This window comes from Talpa europaea (assembly GCF_964194135.1).
Source record: "Talpa europaea genome assembly, chromosome: 14".
NCBI lineage: Eukaryota > Metazoa > Chordata > Mammalia > Eulipotyphla > Talpidae > Talpa > Talpa europaea.
In genome coordinates, this window is record NC_140082.1 from 15725575 (window position 1) to 15741837 (window position 16263).

At 48.9% G+C, this 16263-nt stretch overlaps 1 protein-coding gene across 4 annotated transcripts in view; it reads left to right on the forward strand.

Moving 5' to 3' along the window:
• The window catches only part of AP1B1 (adaptor related protein complex 1 subunit beta 1), a gene marked incomplete at its 5' end in the record, with an annotated part of 33538 nt that overhangs the window by 10844 nt on the left and 6431 nt on the right, over nt 1-16263 (forward strand). For 2 of the 4 annotated variants that reach the window (XM_084253621.1, XM_084253622.1), the window contains 8 exons: nt 2180-2300; nt 2786-2881; nt 3848-3963; nt 4318-4483; nt 10717-10815; nt 11299-11558; nt 12189-12390; nt 13847-13990. In XM_084253621.1, the coding sequence (XP_084109747.1) occupies nt 2180-2300; nt 2786-2881; nt 3848-3963; nt 4318-4483; nt 10717-10815; nt 11299-11558; nt 12189-12390; nt 13847-13990 (1204 nt within the window). Of the gene's footprint in view, nt 1-2179; nt 2301-2785; nt 2882-3847; nt 3964-4317; nt 4484-10716; nt 10816-11298; nt 11559-12188; nt 12391-13249; nt 13271-13846; nt 13991-16263 lie in introns of all 4 variants that reach the window. The other 2 variants (XM_084253620.1, XM_084253623.1) reach the window with 2 other exon arrangements.

A 16263-nucleotide genomic window follows, 5' to 3' on the forward strand; every position in this document is an offset into this window, starting at 1 on the left:
AAAAGCTAGTATGGTGGTACTTAACCATGAACAGTGAATTGCTGCACAGTCCATAGAGCTCTCCTAAACAAGGTGTAAGATTGTGTATGTGTGTGTGCACGCACACATTTTTTTCTGGGGAAAGGGTCCATAGCTCTGGTAAAATTCCATTAGGTTGGAGGACTCTAAGGTGGTAAGGCCCCATGAACTTTGTGTCTGGTCCTGGGCAGGGGAGGGTATGTCAAAGTCTTTCCAAATACTGCAGCATATTTCCCTCCTCCCCATTGGAATGACTGCAGAAGTAAGACACTGCTTCTAGCGGAAAGCACCTGGTATCTGAAGGCTGGAACTGAAAAACAGCATCATTCTGATTCCTAGGACACTCTTGGAGGCCCATAGATGTCAGTGGAATTGGGAATTTTGTGAAGGTTTGTGAGGTAAATACAGGAAAGCTTTGAGTGTCTAACCAAAGAACTGAGCTTAGGGATTCATAATAGATTTAGTAAGGTATAGTGACCTGGAGATCTGATCAGCACAAAGAGTTCCCTGTGCTATTTTTATCATGGCAAATCTCTTAAGAACTTGACACTGTTGCCAAGGCCCCACCTAACCCAATCCCAACATATAGATGGGCAGCTTTTGCCAAGTTCTGATTGTAGAAATCAAGCTTCCCTGGTGCCCAGCTTGGAATCCTGCCTTCCTCCACTGAGCACAACTTAAGCTCTTCTGCCGGGACCACCCCACCTCATTCACTATCCCTTTACCATCTATCCCTATTTATTTTCTGCCTTCCTTTGTCTTCTGGGAAGGACATAGGAATAGGAGTCAGGGGCGACTGATCTTGCTCCTGGCCTTATTTATTTTTTTTTTTTTAATAGAGGCATGTTATTTATTTATTTATTTATTTGTTTGTTTATACATGCACTGGGTACAGTCAGAAGCGCAGGAGGGTGAGAGAATTCACCAGAGCCAAAGCAGGGAGCAGAGCAGGCAGAAGGACCGAAGTACACTGCCGAGGGGAGCAGCGGGTGGCAGGAGAGGTCTGCGCGCCATGTGGGACCCTCCTCTGGAGGCCGGGGAGCAGCCGGGGAGCAGCCGGGGATCGAACCGGCGCCGCAGAGGCTGTGGGCAGCTTCGCAACCCAGAGCTCAACCGCTGTGCCACCGGGGAGGCCCGCTCCTGGCCTTATTAACACTAGATGTGCCCTGGTGCAAGCCCCTCCACCTCTCAGGATTCCTCCTCTAAAAACAATGAGGCATATGGTGCCAGTTGAGGGCTGGAAGTACTTGGCTGGTGACAACTGTATGGCGAGTGCCTTCTCTGAGGCAGGCATTGATCATACTAGATACTTTCTATATAATTCTTGAACAGTCCTTTTCCATGGGTGTCAGTGATTAACTAGAAGGACTCACCTTTAGTGATTGACTAGAAAGACACAGGAATCAACATTTAGTTCTCACGGCTAAGATTTGTTATCAGTGTTGTAAGGACACACAGCTGGGTCATAGGGAGAAAGACACCGGTAGAGTCTGGAGGAATGCATGTGCAGGATCCCTATACTCCCTCCTTTCCATTGGGGGTCACATAGCACACTCCTCCTCTGGCAACAAAATGCAACAGCAAGTGATATTTCTGCCCGGGGAGCCCATTTGAGATTCAGCAACTTAGGTTTTTACTGGGGCTAATCAGTAAAATTTTGGCACCTACCAAAATTCTAGCCTCCCCAAAGGGAAGTGGGTGTTAAACAGAGATCATACTGTTTGTACAGTCTCTGCACAATTAACCACCTTTATGACTTAGGGAATGGTGTAGCCGCTTCTGAAAACTGAGTGCTCAGACACCAGGCCTCTTTAATACTAGAGACTTGGACTCCAATGGTAGCTCTTTTCTGACAATGCTAGTCCCATTTCATGGATGAGGAAACAGGGCTGAGGTCACAAGCTCTGGGAGTAGAGCTGTCTGGTTCCTAGGCCTATCACCTGTGAATTGCCTCTTTCTCATCCTTCTTCTCACCTTCCTGGAATGTGAGTGGTCCTGTTGGCTGGCCAGTGGGCCCTCTGCACAGGAGCATGCATCTGTGGTAGCGGTTGCTCTTTTGGCTGTCAGTCTTTACTTCAGACCCCAGAAATGTCCCAGTAGAGATAGAGGGGGCTTTCTAACAGGGCTTACTGCTTTTTGAGCCTTCCTGTCTCACCCCCAGGCCTGAGATCCTGAAGCACGAGATGAAGGTGTTCTTTGTGAAGTACAATGACCCCATCTACGTGAAGCTGGAGAAGCTGGACATCATGATCCGCCTGGCCTCTCAGGCCAACATTGCCCAGGTCAGCAGAAGACAGTGGCCAAGTGCATGGGCTTCGGTGTTGGACAGCAAAGCTCCTTCGGTCTGGGGGTATGGGGCTCTGTGAGCAAGCACTCAGCAAATGTTAACTGGTATTTTTGTACTAAAAAATTTGCTCTCCCTGTTATTGTTTTTCTACTAAAAATATTTGTTCTCCCTGTTATTATTATCTACCTGTTAAAAAGTAGTGGTTAGGTAGCCATATTAGCTAGATCAATCTAAAATAAGGATTGACCAACCCTGCCAATTAATCCTTCCCTACTTTCCTCTTGGGTCACCTGACATCTCGCTGCCTCCCTTGGGCCTTCCACTTTGAGCAAGAGGGAGAATCTCATTTTTCTAGGCACCTTTGGGTGTATCTATGCTTGCCCACAATGCTCTGGGATCTCGGGTCTGGGAAAAGAAAGGATGGCCCGAAGAACAAGATCTGTCTTCCTCAAAACCCCATCTTCTCTGTTTGGATCACAGGTGTTGGCAGAGCTAAAAGAATATGCAACAGAAGTGGATGTGGACTTTGTGCGGAAGGCTGTTCGAGCCATTGGCCGCTGCGCCATCAAGGTGGAGGTGAGGCTCTGGGACTATGTCCTGGACAGGGGAGTAGGGAGGGAAAGGAAGCTGAAACTAGGAAACCAGTCTGATTCTAGCAGAATCTACCAGCTGTTGGCAGTCCAGAAAGGCCTAAGGGCCCCAACTGGAGCCCCCACAGCACCCATGTGCAGATTTGGTTGTTCCTTCTCACTCTGTAACCTTTAGACCTTTGAGTTGCCATATATGAAATTCACCCATCATAATAATGGGTTCTCCTGCAGCATTAGCTAAAACAGTGGGTCAAACTGGTGGTGGCCCGGATAGAGTAGACTTTCAACTTTGTGGAGTTCTGGGCAGGGGCTCTGCCTGTTTAACATTTTGGCAAGTTTCATGATTCAACTGTACATGTGCTACTTGTCTCCAAGTTCCCACAGGCCATCCAAACCCCTGTGTCCTGGCATTCCTTCCCTCCCATTCACTGAATTTGACTCCTTAAATGGAGCCCTTAAATGTGGGATCCTGGCACAGTCAGGCAACCCAACCCTAACCCATGAGGTGTTTTCCCTTGGGACTTGTGATGACATCCAGAGAATCTTTCCCACAAAAGCATTAATGCAGCAAGTTGTAATAAAAATGACTGGGAGATAGGGACTGGTCCAACTGGAGACTTTTGAAGTGTTTTTGGTCATAGGGGCCCACTTTGGGAAACAAGTAGAAGTATGGTAGGGTCAGACTAGACCATAGTCATTCTCTCCTCAGGGATGACCTAGAGGAACTCCAAGGACTCCCCATTATGAGAAGTTCTGCCTCTGGCCTTCTCAGTCCAACTCTGTCACCTTGTATCCCTGCCACTCTAGGGCCATCATCTTGTACTTATTTTCCGCCATTGTTTGGGATAATGTTCTCTGGGCAAGGCATGACTGACCTCTTGGCCAAGGTATAGTCATTAGAGGTTCTGTTGGCAGTGGATACAAGGGCTTTGTCCACACTCTCCTCACACAGCAATCTGCAGAGCGCTGTGTGAGCACACTGCTGGATCTCATCCAGACCAAGGTCAACTACGTGGTCCAGGAAGCCATCGTAGTCATCAAGGACATCTTTCGGAAGTACCCAAACAAGTACGTGCCTGCTTCTTCCAGCGAGAGCGTGATGTAATTCTGTTGGGGCCAGAGATGGTGGGAAGGAAAAGCAAGAAGGAACCTTTCCCCACTTCCTTATTTTCCTTCCACAAATAGTCTTCTCAAAAGAAATCTCTTGTTTTATTTTTCCTGAACTGTCTATCCTCTGCTCCTTACACCAAAATAAGAAAACTGTAACAGATGAAAACTCAAATCCCATTATTTACCACCCTTTCAAGGTCTTGTAGGGCAAGACCCTGCCAGGGGCCTGCCTCTTTTGTTCCCTGATGGGCCTCCCTAGGCTTGCCCTGGCTCCTTCAGTTGCTCATATGCCAATTGTGCCCTGATCTTCAGGTACGAGAGTGTTATTGCCACACTGTGTGAGAACCTGGACTCCCTAGATGAACCCGAGGCCCGGGCTGCCATGATTTGGATTGTGGGCGAGTATGCTGAGCGAATTGACAATGCAGATGAGCTGCTGGAGAGCTTCCTCGAGGGCTTCCATGATGAGAGCACACAGGTGAGTTGTCAAGCAGCCAACTCATGACTGGCAACTTGGCACCAGAGCAATCCATCCTCCACAGAAGACTTTCCCTAGGCCAGCATGTCTCAGGACCCTGCCCTCCTAACTGCATTGATGGTGTGCACAGACTGAGAAGTGGTATATGGGTGACAGAGAGGGCCTCTTTACCTCCCATCCCCCAAGGGGGATGTGTGAGGACTGATGTGTGGTGTGCATTGAAGGCAGGCAAAAGTTTCTGGGCTTGTTTCAATTTCATATTTATCTCTGGAGAGACAGTACATTGACTTGTTCAAATTTTAAAAATACAGAAGTATTTTTAAGTAATAGTGAAAAATCTATTTTCCATTGCTTTCCTCACTGCCCATTTCTTCCAGAGATCAGAATATTATTTATTGGCTTCTTGGGAGTACTTCCAAGTATTATTTATTTACTTATCCAGAGATAGTTTAGAAACGCACCAGCAGATACACACACACACACACACACACACACACACGCGCGCGCGCGCGTGCGCATATATACACATATACAGTGTTTCTCATTACTCATGGTTCTATAAAGTCATCACAAATACTAAATAAACACGTACTGAACCATGTTCTTAGGAGAAAGGTAAAATTAGCTTTGTACAAGGCTCTGGTCACAACATTCTTGTCACCTGGTCAATACCAGCTACTTAAAGACACCTTATTTAATATAATTTGTTCATTACCATTGATCTCAATGAGGCCAGTAGCACTATAACTCATTTAAACGAAGCTTTCCTAATAAGTGTGTTTTCTCTATAAATACATCACAGACTTCTTGTGCTTAGGAACACTACACACCACTTGAGCACTATATTTGAAAGCAATTTTAAATATGAGAAAGAAAATCTCCAGCATGTGAAAAAAAGACGTGGCACTAGAAAGACTGTGAAAAGGACACTTGGTTATAGAGGGAGGGCTGAAAAACTCAGAGCATCACTTTGCTTGACCTTAACTGGGAATGTGTACATCAAGCAACTCAAATTTTTCACTGCTCTGCACAATCTGCAAATAACCATGAGGCTGTATGGGTTAACAAGTAAATTTTAGGAAGTGGGCAAATTTGCAAATGTGGCCCCCACAATAATGATCGACTATGTATTTTTTATCTTATTTATTTTAAACACTATCAGTAGCAACAGATTCAAATTATACAACCCCTTTTCTTTTTCCTTTAAAAATATATCTAAAACCACACCGTTATTAATTTATGACACCCTTTCTTGCTGTTTCACAGTTGCCCAAGAGTTCTTCACGTAAAGGTACCATACTTTATTTAATCAGCCCCCCGGATGGATATTTAGGTGTCAGTGCTTTGCTCTTTTTTTTTTTCTAAAGATTTATTTTCATTTATGCATACAAGAAATGGGGTGAGAGGGCTGAGGCCTGAGGTGTGCGGAGTGAGAGAATTCACCAGAGACAGACAGAGTAGGGAACAGAACAGGCAAATTGACTGAAAATAAACACTGCTGAGGGGAGCAGTGGGCGAGACAGGAGAGGTCTGCTGCGCCATGTGGGTCAGCTCCCTGGCCGGGGATAGAACTCAGGCCACAGTGGCAATAGCATGATAGCTCTGAGACTTTAACCCTTGTGTCACCAGGGAGGCCCATGCTTTGCTCTTTTAAACAACACTGCTATGCATACCTTTATAAGTACATCCACAAATATATCTGAAGAATAAAGTCTTACCCGGGCCTCCCCGGTGACACAGTGGGTTGAGTGCAGCACTGTGAAGCTGTCCGCAGCCTCTGCAGCACGGGTTCGATTCCTGGCCGGCCACGAAGATCCCCACATGGCATGGCAGACCTGTCCTGTCTTGCCCGCTGCTCCCCTCAGCAGTGTTTTTGGTCGTCTACCTGTTCTGCTCCCTGCTCTGTCTCTGGTGAATCCTCTCACATCATCCTGTGCCTCTGGCCTGTACCCCAGTTCTTGTATAAATAAAATAAATCTTTAAAAAAAAAAAGGAAATGTATTATTTTAAAAATAAATAAATAAATAAAGTCTTACCCACAGAATGTTTGGATAAGGGTGCCTGTACACTAGAGACTTGGGTCACTCCCTGAGTTCCCTTGGTGTAGAGATTGTTGCAGGTTTACACACCTGTCTTGGATGTGGATAATCTTTATTCCTTTTCAACCTAGTGTAACTGCAAACTTTATTTTTATCAATCAAATGGGTAACACGGGATACCTCAGTGTAGTTTTGGTTTGCATTTCTGTTCTGAATGGGGTTGAGTATCTTTTCATTTGTTTTCCCTTTTCTGTGCACTGGAAACTGTCTGCTCATACACAAGAGTTTATAAAATGTCTGTAACCACAGAAATATTAACTGTCTATTTGGGACAGTGCAACCTGGCAGATCAAGGCATTGGAATCAGAGACCACAGAGCCCAAGCCCCTTTTCTTTCCCTTCCTGGCTTGGTGACTTTTACAACAAAATCCTCTGCTTCTCTGAACCTCAGCTTCCTCCTTTACAAAATGAGAGTCATAAGACTTCCTCTCATCCTGTTACTTAAGTGGGATGCTTTGTATCATGTCCTGAATACTTGCCAAGGCCCTATTAAGAAATCACTAATAGTAGTTTGGTGACTGTCAGAATTGGTTTAAACGCAAACTGATCCAGGCAAAAAAGGAGACCAGCTGGTTCCTGTAATGGGCAAGTCCAGAGACTGTATTCCTTTCCAGCAACCCTGGGTAAGGGTTCTCAGACAGTGATATTGAGCTATCTCTGCCTCCTTGGGGTGGCTTCTCCCATAGGTGGCAGCCACAAATGGTCAACACTTCAGGTTATATCCTCTTAGCTTAGTGGCTCCTAAAATTGCTTTCTCCCCAGTATTCAGCAACAGTCCAGGCCTGTTCACCTTATCCTGAACCTGTAACTCCAGTTGGCCAGTCACATGCCCATTCTGGTGTCTGGATTGAAGGAGGCGAAGAGAAGGGTGAATCCAGGATTTCTGTTAGCATCAAGACAGTAGATTCTGGGCAAGCAAAAGTAGCAGATGTCCATTACAAAGTAATAGTAATATTTCCCACCAACACCCACTCCCAACTGCTGCCTGCCAGGTCCAACTGCCAGCCAGCTCCAGGGTTGCCTTCACTTCACCACACCAGCCTCTTCTCTCTTGTCTGTGAGAAGTAAAGCATAGCCTGGATGGCTTCTGTACTCCCAGTCAAGTCTCACGCAGGATTCCTGCAGAGGATGTCCTATGATAGGTGATTCTGCTCATATATTAGAGCATATCTTTACACCTACTCCTTCCTCCGCAAAGCCTGCTAAAAAGCCAGCATTAAAGAAGTTGAACAGGGGCCTCCGTGGTGGCGCAAGGGGTTAAGTCTCAGCACTGTGAAGCTGTTGGCAGCCACTGCAGCATGAGTTCAGTCCCCGGCCAGGGAACTAACCCATATGGCGAGGTGCCCCTCTCCTGTCTTGCCTGCTGCTCCCCTCAGCAGTGTATTTCAGTAGATCTGCCTGTTCTGCTCCCTACTCTGTCTATGGTAAATCCTCTCACCTCTCCATACCGCAGGCCTACACCCCAGTTCTTGTATGCATAAATAAATAAAAATCTTTGGGGAAAAAAAAAGTTGAACAAAGAGAAACGGAGCAGGAGTCTGGTATGGGGAAATGAAACAGGACTGTGAAGTCCAATCTAGGCTTCTCTCGTTGTAGGCCTTCAAGCGTGCTGAACTCCCCACCCTGTTTCCTTGTCTCTAGCACAGGGCTCCTCCAAAGCGTAATAGAGGACATGTGTAAACTGCCTGCTTCAGTGCTCAGTAAGCTAACTGGGTGGTCATGTTGTAATTAAATGGCCTGCTCCCTTTGTCTCCTGAGTGCACAACACAGTTCAAAGCTTTAATAAGAATATTTAATACTTTGCAATTTGGGAATTTATTTTAAATTATTGAGCTACCCCTCTTTCTAGCCAGGGGTAGGGAGCTGACCAGGGTAGTATAGCTGCCCAGCTGCATGGTGCCCATTGGATGGCAAGGGCGACAGCAGCATTGCAGGAGGGCTCACCTAAACATGTAGGACAATGGGGCAGGGTGATGGATGGGGAAGCTGGGCTTGTAGCCAGAGCTCCTAGGCCACCAAGCAGACCTGACTGTGATGAGTGAGTCCAGGCGGCCAACTGACCTGATTGGAGAGAGTGGTTGAAAGTGCCTGTACGGTGGTCATGGTGATCGTGATCGTCATGACAGGCGATGATGACCGCTCTTTGCCGTCATGATGACGACAAATGATAAATGTCGACATGATGATGACATTTGTTTTCTCATCTGTTTCATTATCCCATGAGGTGTTAGAGCCATATTATAGATGAGGAAGCAGACTCAGAGACATGAGGTGACTTGTTCAGGGTCCCCTAGCTGGGAAGTAATGAACAAGAGTTTAGATGAGATGTATTCTAACTCTAGTTCCAAGTAAACTGCCAAAAATTGCTGTTTTCAGAGCCCATAAAAACTACCTAAAGGATATTTACCCAAAGGACACAGAAACATCAATTCCAAAGAACACCTGCACCCCTATGTTTATAGCAGCACTGTTTACAATAGCTAAGCTTTGGAAACAACCCAAATGCCCAAAAATAGATGACTGGATCAAGAAGATGTGGTACATATATACCATGGAATATTACTCAGCATTCAAAAAAGATAAACACATGCAATTTGCAGCAACATGGATGGCGCTGGAAGGGATCATGCTCAGCGAAATAAGCCAGAAAGAAAAAGAAAAATACCGGATGGTCTCACTCATAGCAGGAATCTAGAAAACTTAAATAAGGGACCAGGAAAATGAATAACTATAAGAAAGTGAAAATCAAAATCAACAAAAAACTATGAACCAGAGACACTTTTAGGGGGGCAGGGGCGGGAGGGGAGGGATTGGGGTCAGAATGGGGGGGCTGCAATTGTATGGGGAATATAACAATAAAATTTATTAAAAAAAAAAAAAAACTACCTAAAGGAGGCCACACCTTTCCCTCATAGATTGAGGCTAAATGCCCTCTTCTCTACCACCCATCAAGGGGCTGGAGCCAGGTCTGGAAGCCAGTCCCCAGGCTGCCTCCTACCTTGGAAACAGCTAGCCCACTGCTGCTCAGCTGCTGGCCAGTGTGTAATCAAGTTGCAGGGACAGTGAATCACTTAATCCCAGAAACAGACCTCATCCCCTGTGTTCTGCCTCCTGCTGTCAGACTGCCTATGCACAAGGGTAATTAAGCTATTCATTTCTGTAAGTGCCTTCCTGTCAGACAGGCATGGGAGGTGCTGCCAGCCCCACTCCTGCCTTTCTGCCGCAGACCTGTCCTGGCACAGCCCTGGCTCAGAAGCCTCAGGCTGCCTTCTTGATCCTAATAAAAATGAGATGTTACTGAGGAAGGACTATGTGCAGTGAATTGATCATCCAGAGGTGTGGTTAAGTTAGCTAATTTTCTTTAAGTGCCTGCTATTCTCCAGGCACTAGATTGAACAATAACCAGGGACACAACAGTGACAGATACCATCCCTGTCCTAAAGGGCTCTGTCCATAGGAGAGCTCAGTAACAGGAAACATTTCTAATCCTGTGGGCTGGCACCAAACATGGGGTCCAGAAGGCTGTAGAAGCCAGGTGGGGATGGGCTGGGGTCAGCAAGAGATCCAAGGTGTGAGGAGGTATAGATGAGGCTGAGGCAACAGCTAGGTGAGAGGGGGAGCTGCTGGAAGGCTGGGCAGGAGTTGTTCCCACTCTCTGGTGGAAGCTCTGCTGCTCGACCAGGGGCTGGTTCTGTGAGCCCTGTTAGCCCACTCCCCTGGGCCTTCCCTGGTACCACCTCAGCTTGTTGAAAAAAATCCTTTTAAGAGGCATACCAGCCATGCATGTTGCCTTTTAAAATTGTGAGCTCCTTAAGGTACTGCAGGTCCCAGAACTTTGTGGTTTCTGGGACCCTAGTACTGGGCATCTGCCCCTGACCTGCCTGAGGTTGCCAGTAGTATAATGGTATTACCTTTCTTGAGAGGTAATATTGAAGTCTGGGCTGCTTGGCAGCACAACACCTCCTGCTGGCCTTAGCCTGAGTTCCACGACCAACCCCAATTCCAGGGTAGCTGGCCTTGGTTTCCAGGGACTTTGAACATTTTTTTCCCTCTCTGAAGCCCTCATTTAGTTTCCTTATCTGTGCCCTCATGAAGCTCACACTTATTCCTTGTGTCTTCTCTGCTTCCCTGTAGGTCCAGTTGCAGCTGCTGACAGCTATTGTGAAGCTCTTTCTAAAGAAGCCAACAGAGACCCAGGAGCTGGTGCAGCAGGTCCTCAGCTTGGCCACTCAGGTGGGCCCCTCAGCTTCCCATCTGTATCTGGCATAGGCCCCCACAGGGGGCACTTTGGTCCAAGGAGCCAGACGTGCTTGTCTTGCCCAAGACTGGCACCATTGGAGGTTTACAGGCTCCAGAGTAATCCAGGATCCCTACTCAGGAAACTCAGTTGCAATTAAATCATGAAGTGGGGTCAGTCGAGACAGATTGAAAATGGGAGAGGAGAGGAAAGTCCAGGAGGACCTGAGGGTCTGTATGGGGGGCAGGGAGTGCAGACTGCGGAGGGGAGGCAGGAATTGAGACAAGAGCAGTTATAGCCTGCCTGAATCCGGGCGAGAGTGGACAGCCACGGTGCTGGATCCTGTCCATTTAAGCAGTTCAGAGGCAGATTCATGGAGGCGTTCAGATCAGACCACATGGCTATGGGTTAGGGCTCCTCCTTTCCCCTCTCCCAGTTGCTCTGCTCTGAGTTTCATGGACTTTTCATCAATCCCCAAGGACTCAGACAACCCAGACCTGAGGGACCGGGGCTACATCTACTGGCGCCTGCTCTCCACGGACCCTGTGGCCGCCAAGGAGGTGGTGTTGGCTGAGAAACCACTCATCTCTGAAGAGACAGACCTCATTGAGCCCACACTGCTGGACGAGCTCATTTGCTACATCGGCACACTGGCCTCTGTCTACCACAAGCCGCCCAGCGCCTTTGTGGAGGGAGGCCGGGGCGTTGTACATAAGAGCTTGCCACCCCGCACCGCCTCGTGAGTGAAGTGGGCCTGTCTCCTCACCGGTTACATAGTTAAGCAAAATAGGCGCTCAGGCCTGATGTGATAATCCCTGACAGGACCTAAGTTTGAAAAAAATTACACTCTAGTGACCTTTTATTGAATGCTTACTCCACACCGGATGTTGACTAGAGACCTCATTTGATCTAACAACAGAGCCGAGAGATGTTCCCATTTAACAAACAAGGACAGTAGACTTGAGTGCCTTGCGCAGGATCCATAGCCAGCAGAACTAGACGCAGACTTAATTCTGTGGTTCCAGAGCTCCCTTCTCATCTTCCTCTGGTGCCACTGGTTAGTTTGGCCTGGTTGTCCAGTCCTCCAGGGACTGGCATCCAGTCTTCTCTTTAGAGTGGGCTAAGTGATGGAAGCACAGCTAACTCCTCCCTCCCCTCATCTCCATGAAGCTAGATCTCTTGGGGAGCAGGGAAGATGGACCAGGGTTGGGAAGGGCAGTGGGGAGAAAGGGGGTGGGGTGCATGGACAACCTCCATCTGGGACTTATGAGGAGACTCATTACCTGTCCTGAGGGAGGGTCCTGGAGACTGTGGACTCTGAATCTCCCTGCAACCAGCTTCTGACCCTCTCCCTCCTGTATCCCTGTAGGAGTGAGAGTGCAGAGAGCCCCGAGACGGCCCCTGCTGGAGCACCCTCCGGTGAACAGCCAGATGTCATCCCCACCCAGGGTGACCTGCTGGGCGACCTCCTCAACCTGGACCTTGGCCCCCCAGTTAGCGGCCCTCCCCTGGCCACCTCCTCAGTTCAGATGGGAGCTGTGGACCTACTTGGCGGTGGTCTCGACAGCTTGGTATGTCCTGGGCCCCACTCTAGATGACATTGATAATCATCTTCAGAGGCGCAATTATTGAATGCCCTCTCTGTGCCAGGCACCAACCAAGGACCTCAGGTACATCTGCCTGCGAAGGTGATCATGTAACTCCTGCGTATAGGTGAGAAAACAGGCTTAGAGCCATCAGATTGCCTTACCTCCAATAATGCACAGCTGCTGTGTGGCAGGACTCGGCCCCTTGCTGGGCCACTGAGCCCCGTGAAGCCTGGGGCAGTGTAGGGTAATTCTTAACTCCTTTCACTGAGTCACCTTTGCCTGTAAGGCTTGGAGGAGCCAAACCTGTGCCCACGCAACCCTGACCCTGCACAGGCAGGACACAGCAGCTCAGCAGACCTAGCTGAGAGAGGTCAGGGTCAGCCTCCTCCTCTGAGAAAGGGGGTGGTGACACTAGCCAGGTATTTCCCTGGAACTTCTTTAGTCAGCTGGTAGGGCTTTAATCAGTGGAGGGGGCAGCAGAGCCGCTGTCACTTGGCCATACTTGGCTGAAGTCCCCAAGATGTGACACAGGGCTAGAAGTCTGGCAGTTAGTGTGGCGTGGAAAAGGGCAGGAAGGTCTGAGCAGTGGCACAGGGCAGGAGGGTAAGGGTGTGTGTGGGAGGTAAGGTTGTGAGGTCAGAGTAGTGCTTTCACAGGGCCTGTGGTCTGGCTTCTAGTAGGCCCAGCACTGCCTTACACCAACTCATCTCAGATGGAGCAGCAGTGACTAATCTTCTCCCTCTTTCCCTCCCTTTCTCTTGTCTCTCTCTGTCTTCTTTCCTGGCTTTTCTCTCTGCATGTGGCTGCCTGTTCTCTTCACCCTGCCTGCTTCTGCTTGGAGATGGGGGATGAGCCTGAAGGGGTATGGTTCAACCTTGTGTCATCAAGTCTTCATCCGTGCTCCTGAGAGCTCTGGCCCAGTATCCCAGGGATGGGTGATGTCAAAGCAGTCCCTTCCTGCTGAGCCTGGCCTTCCGTCCAACGTCCTGGCAACCTGTGCCTTGACCACTTGATATCTAGCTACCCCTGGGCCCTACATCCATGAATTCCTTGCACTGCCCTCACCACCCGCTAACAATGTGGCCGACCCTCTTAGTCCCCACGGCCCCCCTCTGACATCCTATAGGTTGCACTTCCATCTAGACCCTCAGGTGTACCTTTAATCTGTGGGCTGAGTTTAGTTTGTGAGTGTCTCCAGCCCTTTCCCAGAGGTCACCTGTAAGACTCGAAGCATACAGGGTACAATAGGTCTGGGCCTGTTCTTCACCCAACTTACTGCCTGTTTCTGCAACTTAGGGTTGATACAAAGGCAGCTCTGCAGTGCCCCATCCTGTCCTACCCCACTTATTTCTAAAGTGCCAGATAGCCCTGTTCATCCTGAGCCCCTAAAGTCCCAACTTCTAATGCCTGCCTCTGACCCCTTTCTCTTTCTTGCCAGATTGGGGGCTCCAACTTCACAGCACCCCCAGCAGCAGCAGTACCAGCCAACCTAGGAGCACCGATGGGCAGTGGCCTGAGTGACCTCTTTGACCTGACCAGCGGCGTGGGCACCTTGTCAGGATCATATGTGGCCCCTAAAGCAGTAAGCACTGCACCTTCTCTTGTGGCAGAAGCAGAGAAAGTTAAGAGACTGACATGTAGGATCTTTAAGTGCCTTGTTGCCTGGCGTCAGCTCAGGCCAGCAGGGATGAACTCCAGGAGCAGCAGTGTGCCAGTGTGGTGCTGAGGGCAACTGGGGGCTTTAGGAGCACTGAGGAAGAGATGCTAAATCAGGTGTTGGGAGGCCTAGGGAAGGCATCCCAGAGTGGAGGTGTCACTGGAGCACAGGCCTACAGATCAAGCCACAGTTAGCCAAGGCAGAAGTGAGGAGAGGACTTGAGGAAGAGATGACAACCTATGGAGAGGCCTGGAGATAAGGGAGGAAGAGCCCCCAGCACCTTCCAGGTAGCTGGCAAAAGGCCTGTCTAGTTAGAACAGTGATTCTCGGTGCCAACAACACACTGCCCCTGTTGATAATGGGTAATGCTGCCCCCTTCCTTCCCTGTCCTTAAATGCACCTTGTGGACTACACAACCTACCTGTGCATGTAAAGTTAAAGACAATCAGTAAGATGCTATCGCTGCATATAAAGGACCCATGAAAGGAAGAAAGTTGGGTCATGTGTTTCAGTGTGGTGAAGGCTTGGTATGCCCGCCCCAGGAAATGTGATGGGGTCGTCAGGTATGGGCAGCAGTGCAGAGTCACCATGACACCACACCTACAGCTGGTGTTTGTAACTGGTGTGTCTTGAGTGCTGTGACCAGTGGTACCTCCTGATGACTGGCCCTCAGGAAAGTTCCGAACAAAATAAAGAACAGGCATCCCTTGATTTTCAACATGGTTGGGTGCCTGGCAATTTCAGGGCATATTGAAAACATGCAGAAAATACTTGAGGGAATGCTGGACACTTACTCCTTATGGGAACCATTGTTCCCAAGGCAGTACATCCAGCACCCTTGACCCCAGCCCACTAACCATAGTGCCTCCCCTCATTGGGCAATATAAACACCTTGTAAGTGCCCCCTGCGCTACTAGGGGCAGTACCTCTTGAGACTCCTGGGTAGAGTAGGGAGAAGGAAGCCGGTGGACCAGCTGTGAGGTTGACCACCACCAGGATGTGAGGTTTTGCTTTCTGTCCTGATGCCGCGGAGACCTTGGGTTTTAAGCAGACACAAAACATATTTGCAGTTGAGATAGATCACTCTGACTACAATGTAGAGGGCAGGCTGGAAAGGGTAGAGCAAGGAGCCTGGAGAAGAGACTGGCAGGAATTGATGTGTGCTGGACAGGGAGGACACCTTTAGAAGTGGAGGCGAGGTTGGACGGTAGGCATGGCAACTTTTAGGGGTTGATGATTTAGGGGATTCTGGCTGTGGTAATGAGGGAGGGGCCATTTGTTGAGATTAGAGGAAGATGAACTGAGTTTGGGCTGTGAGAACATGAGGCCTGGCATAAGGAGGGCACGGTGTGGGTCATACCCTCAGCAATAAGGAAGCTGCCAGAGTAGATGGGCCTGGCCAGATCACCTCACAGCACTCAGGTCAGACACTGTATCTGTCTCTTCTGGATCTTCGTTTCTAGCTAGAGCCCTTCTTTCTCTTCTGAGGTCCCCTTCCCAGAGCAGGATGCAGCTGTGATTCAGGGACGCAGTGATACCTCATTTCGACTAGGGAGCTATGAGTCAGTGCCCTGCCCTGACCTCGCTGGGTATGCCTACTGCACCTGCAGCAGTGGTGGCCAGATCCCGGGCCTGATGCTAGCAGCTGCACACTTCTGGGCCAGGGGCTGCATGAGTGTGGCACAGCCACCATCCTACTAAACCCTCCTGGCAGCTGTGGTGCTATTAATTCCGTTTTGAAATTGAGAAATCTGAGTGCTTTTGCCTAAAGTCACATTGTTGTTAACTGACAGCATCTGGAACTGAAAGCAGGCAGTTGTACCAAAGCCTCCACTCCTGACTCCTGCATGACTCTGACACGAAGTGTTTGAGAACTTTCTATGTGCCTGCCTTAGTGTCATAGGTTGTCAGAATCAGCTGGCCCTCTGCTTGTGTGTTCATCTTAGCAGATATCATTGCTACTTTGTCTTAGTGGTGGCCAGGTGATTGTACCTACAGTGAGAGCTGAAAGTGAGAGTTGAGGGGATCCCCAGGTCAGGAGTAATCAGGGCAAGCTGCCCCGGAGGAGGAGTATTTGCAGCGTTGGCAGGATTACTGCTTTAGTCACGGGAGGGTTCCAGGACGTGAGTGTACTCCCCCTTCAGAAGTGTAGGTATGTCATCTGCATTTCTTGATAGTCTCATATTGTACACATTCCC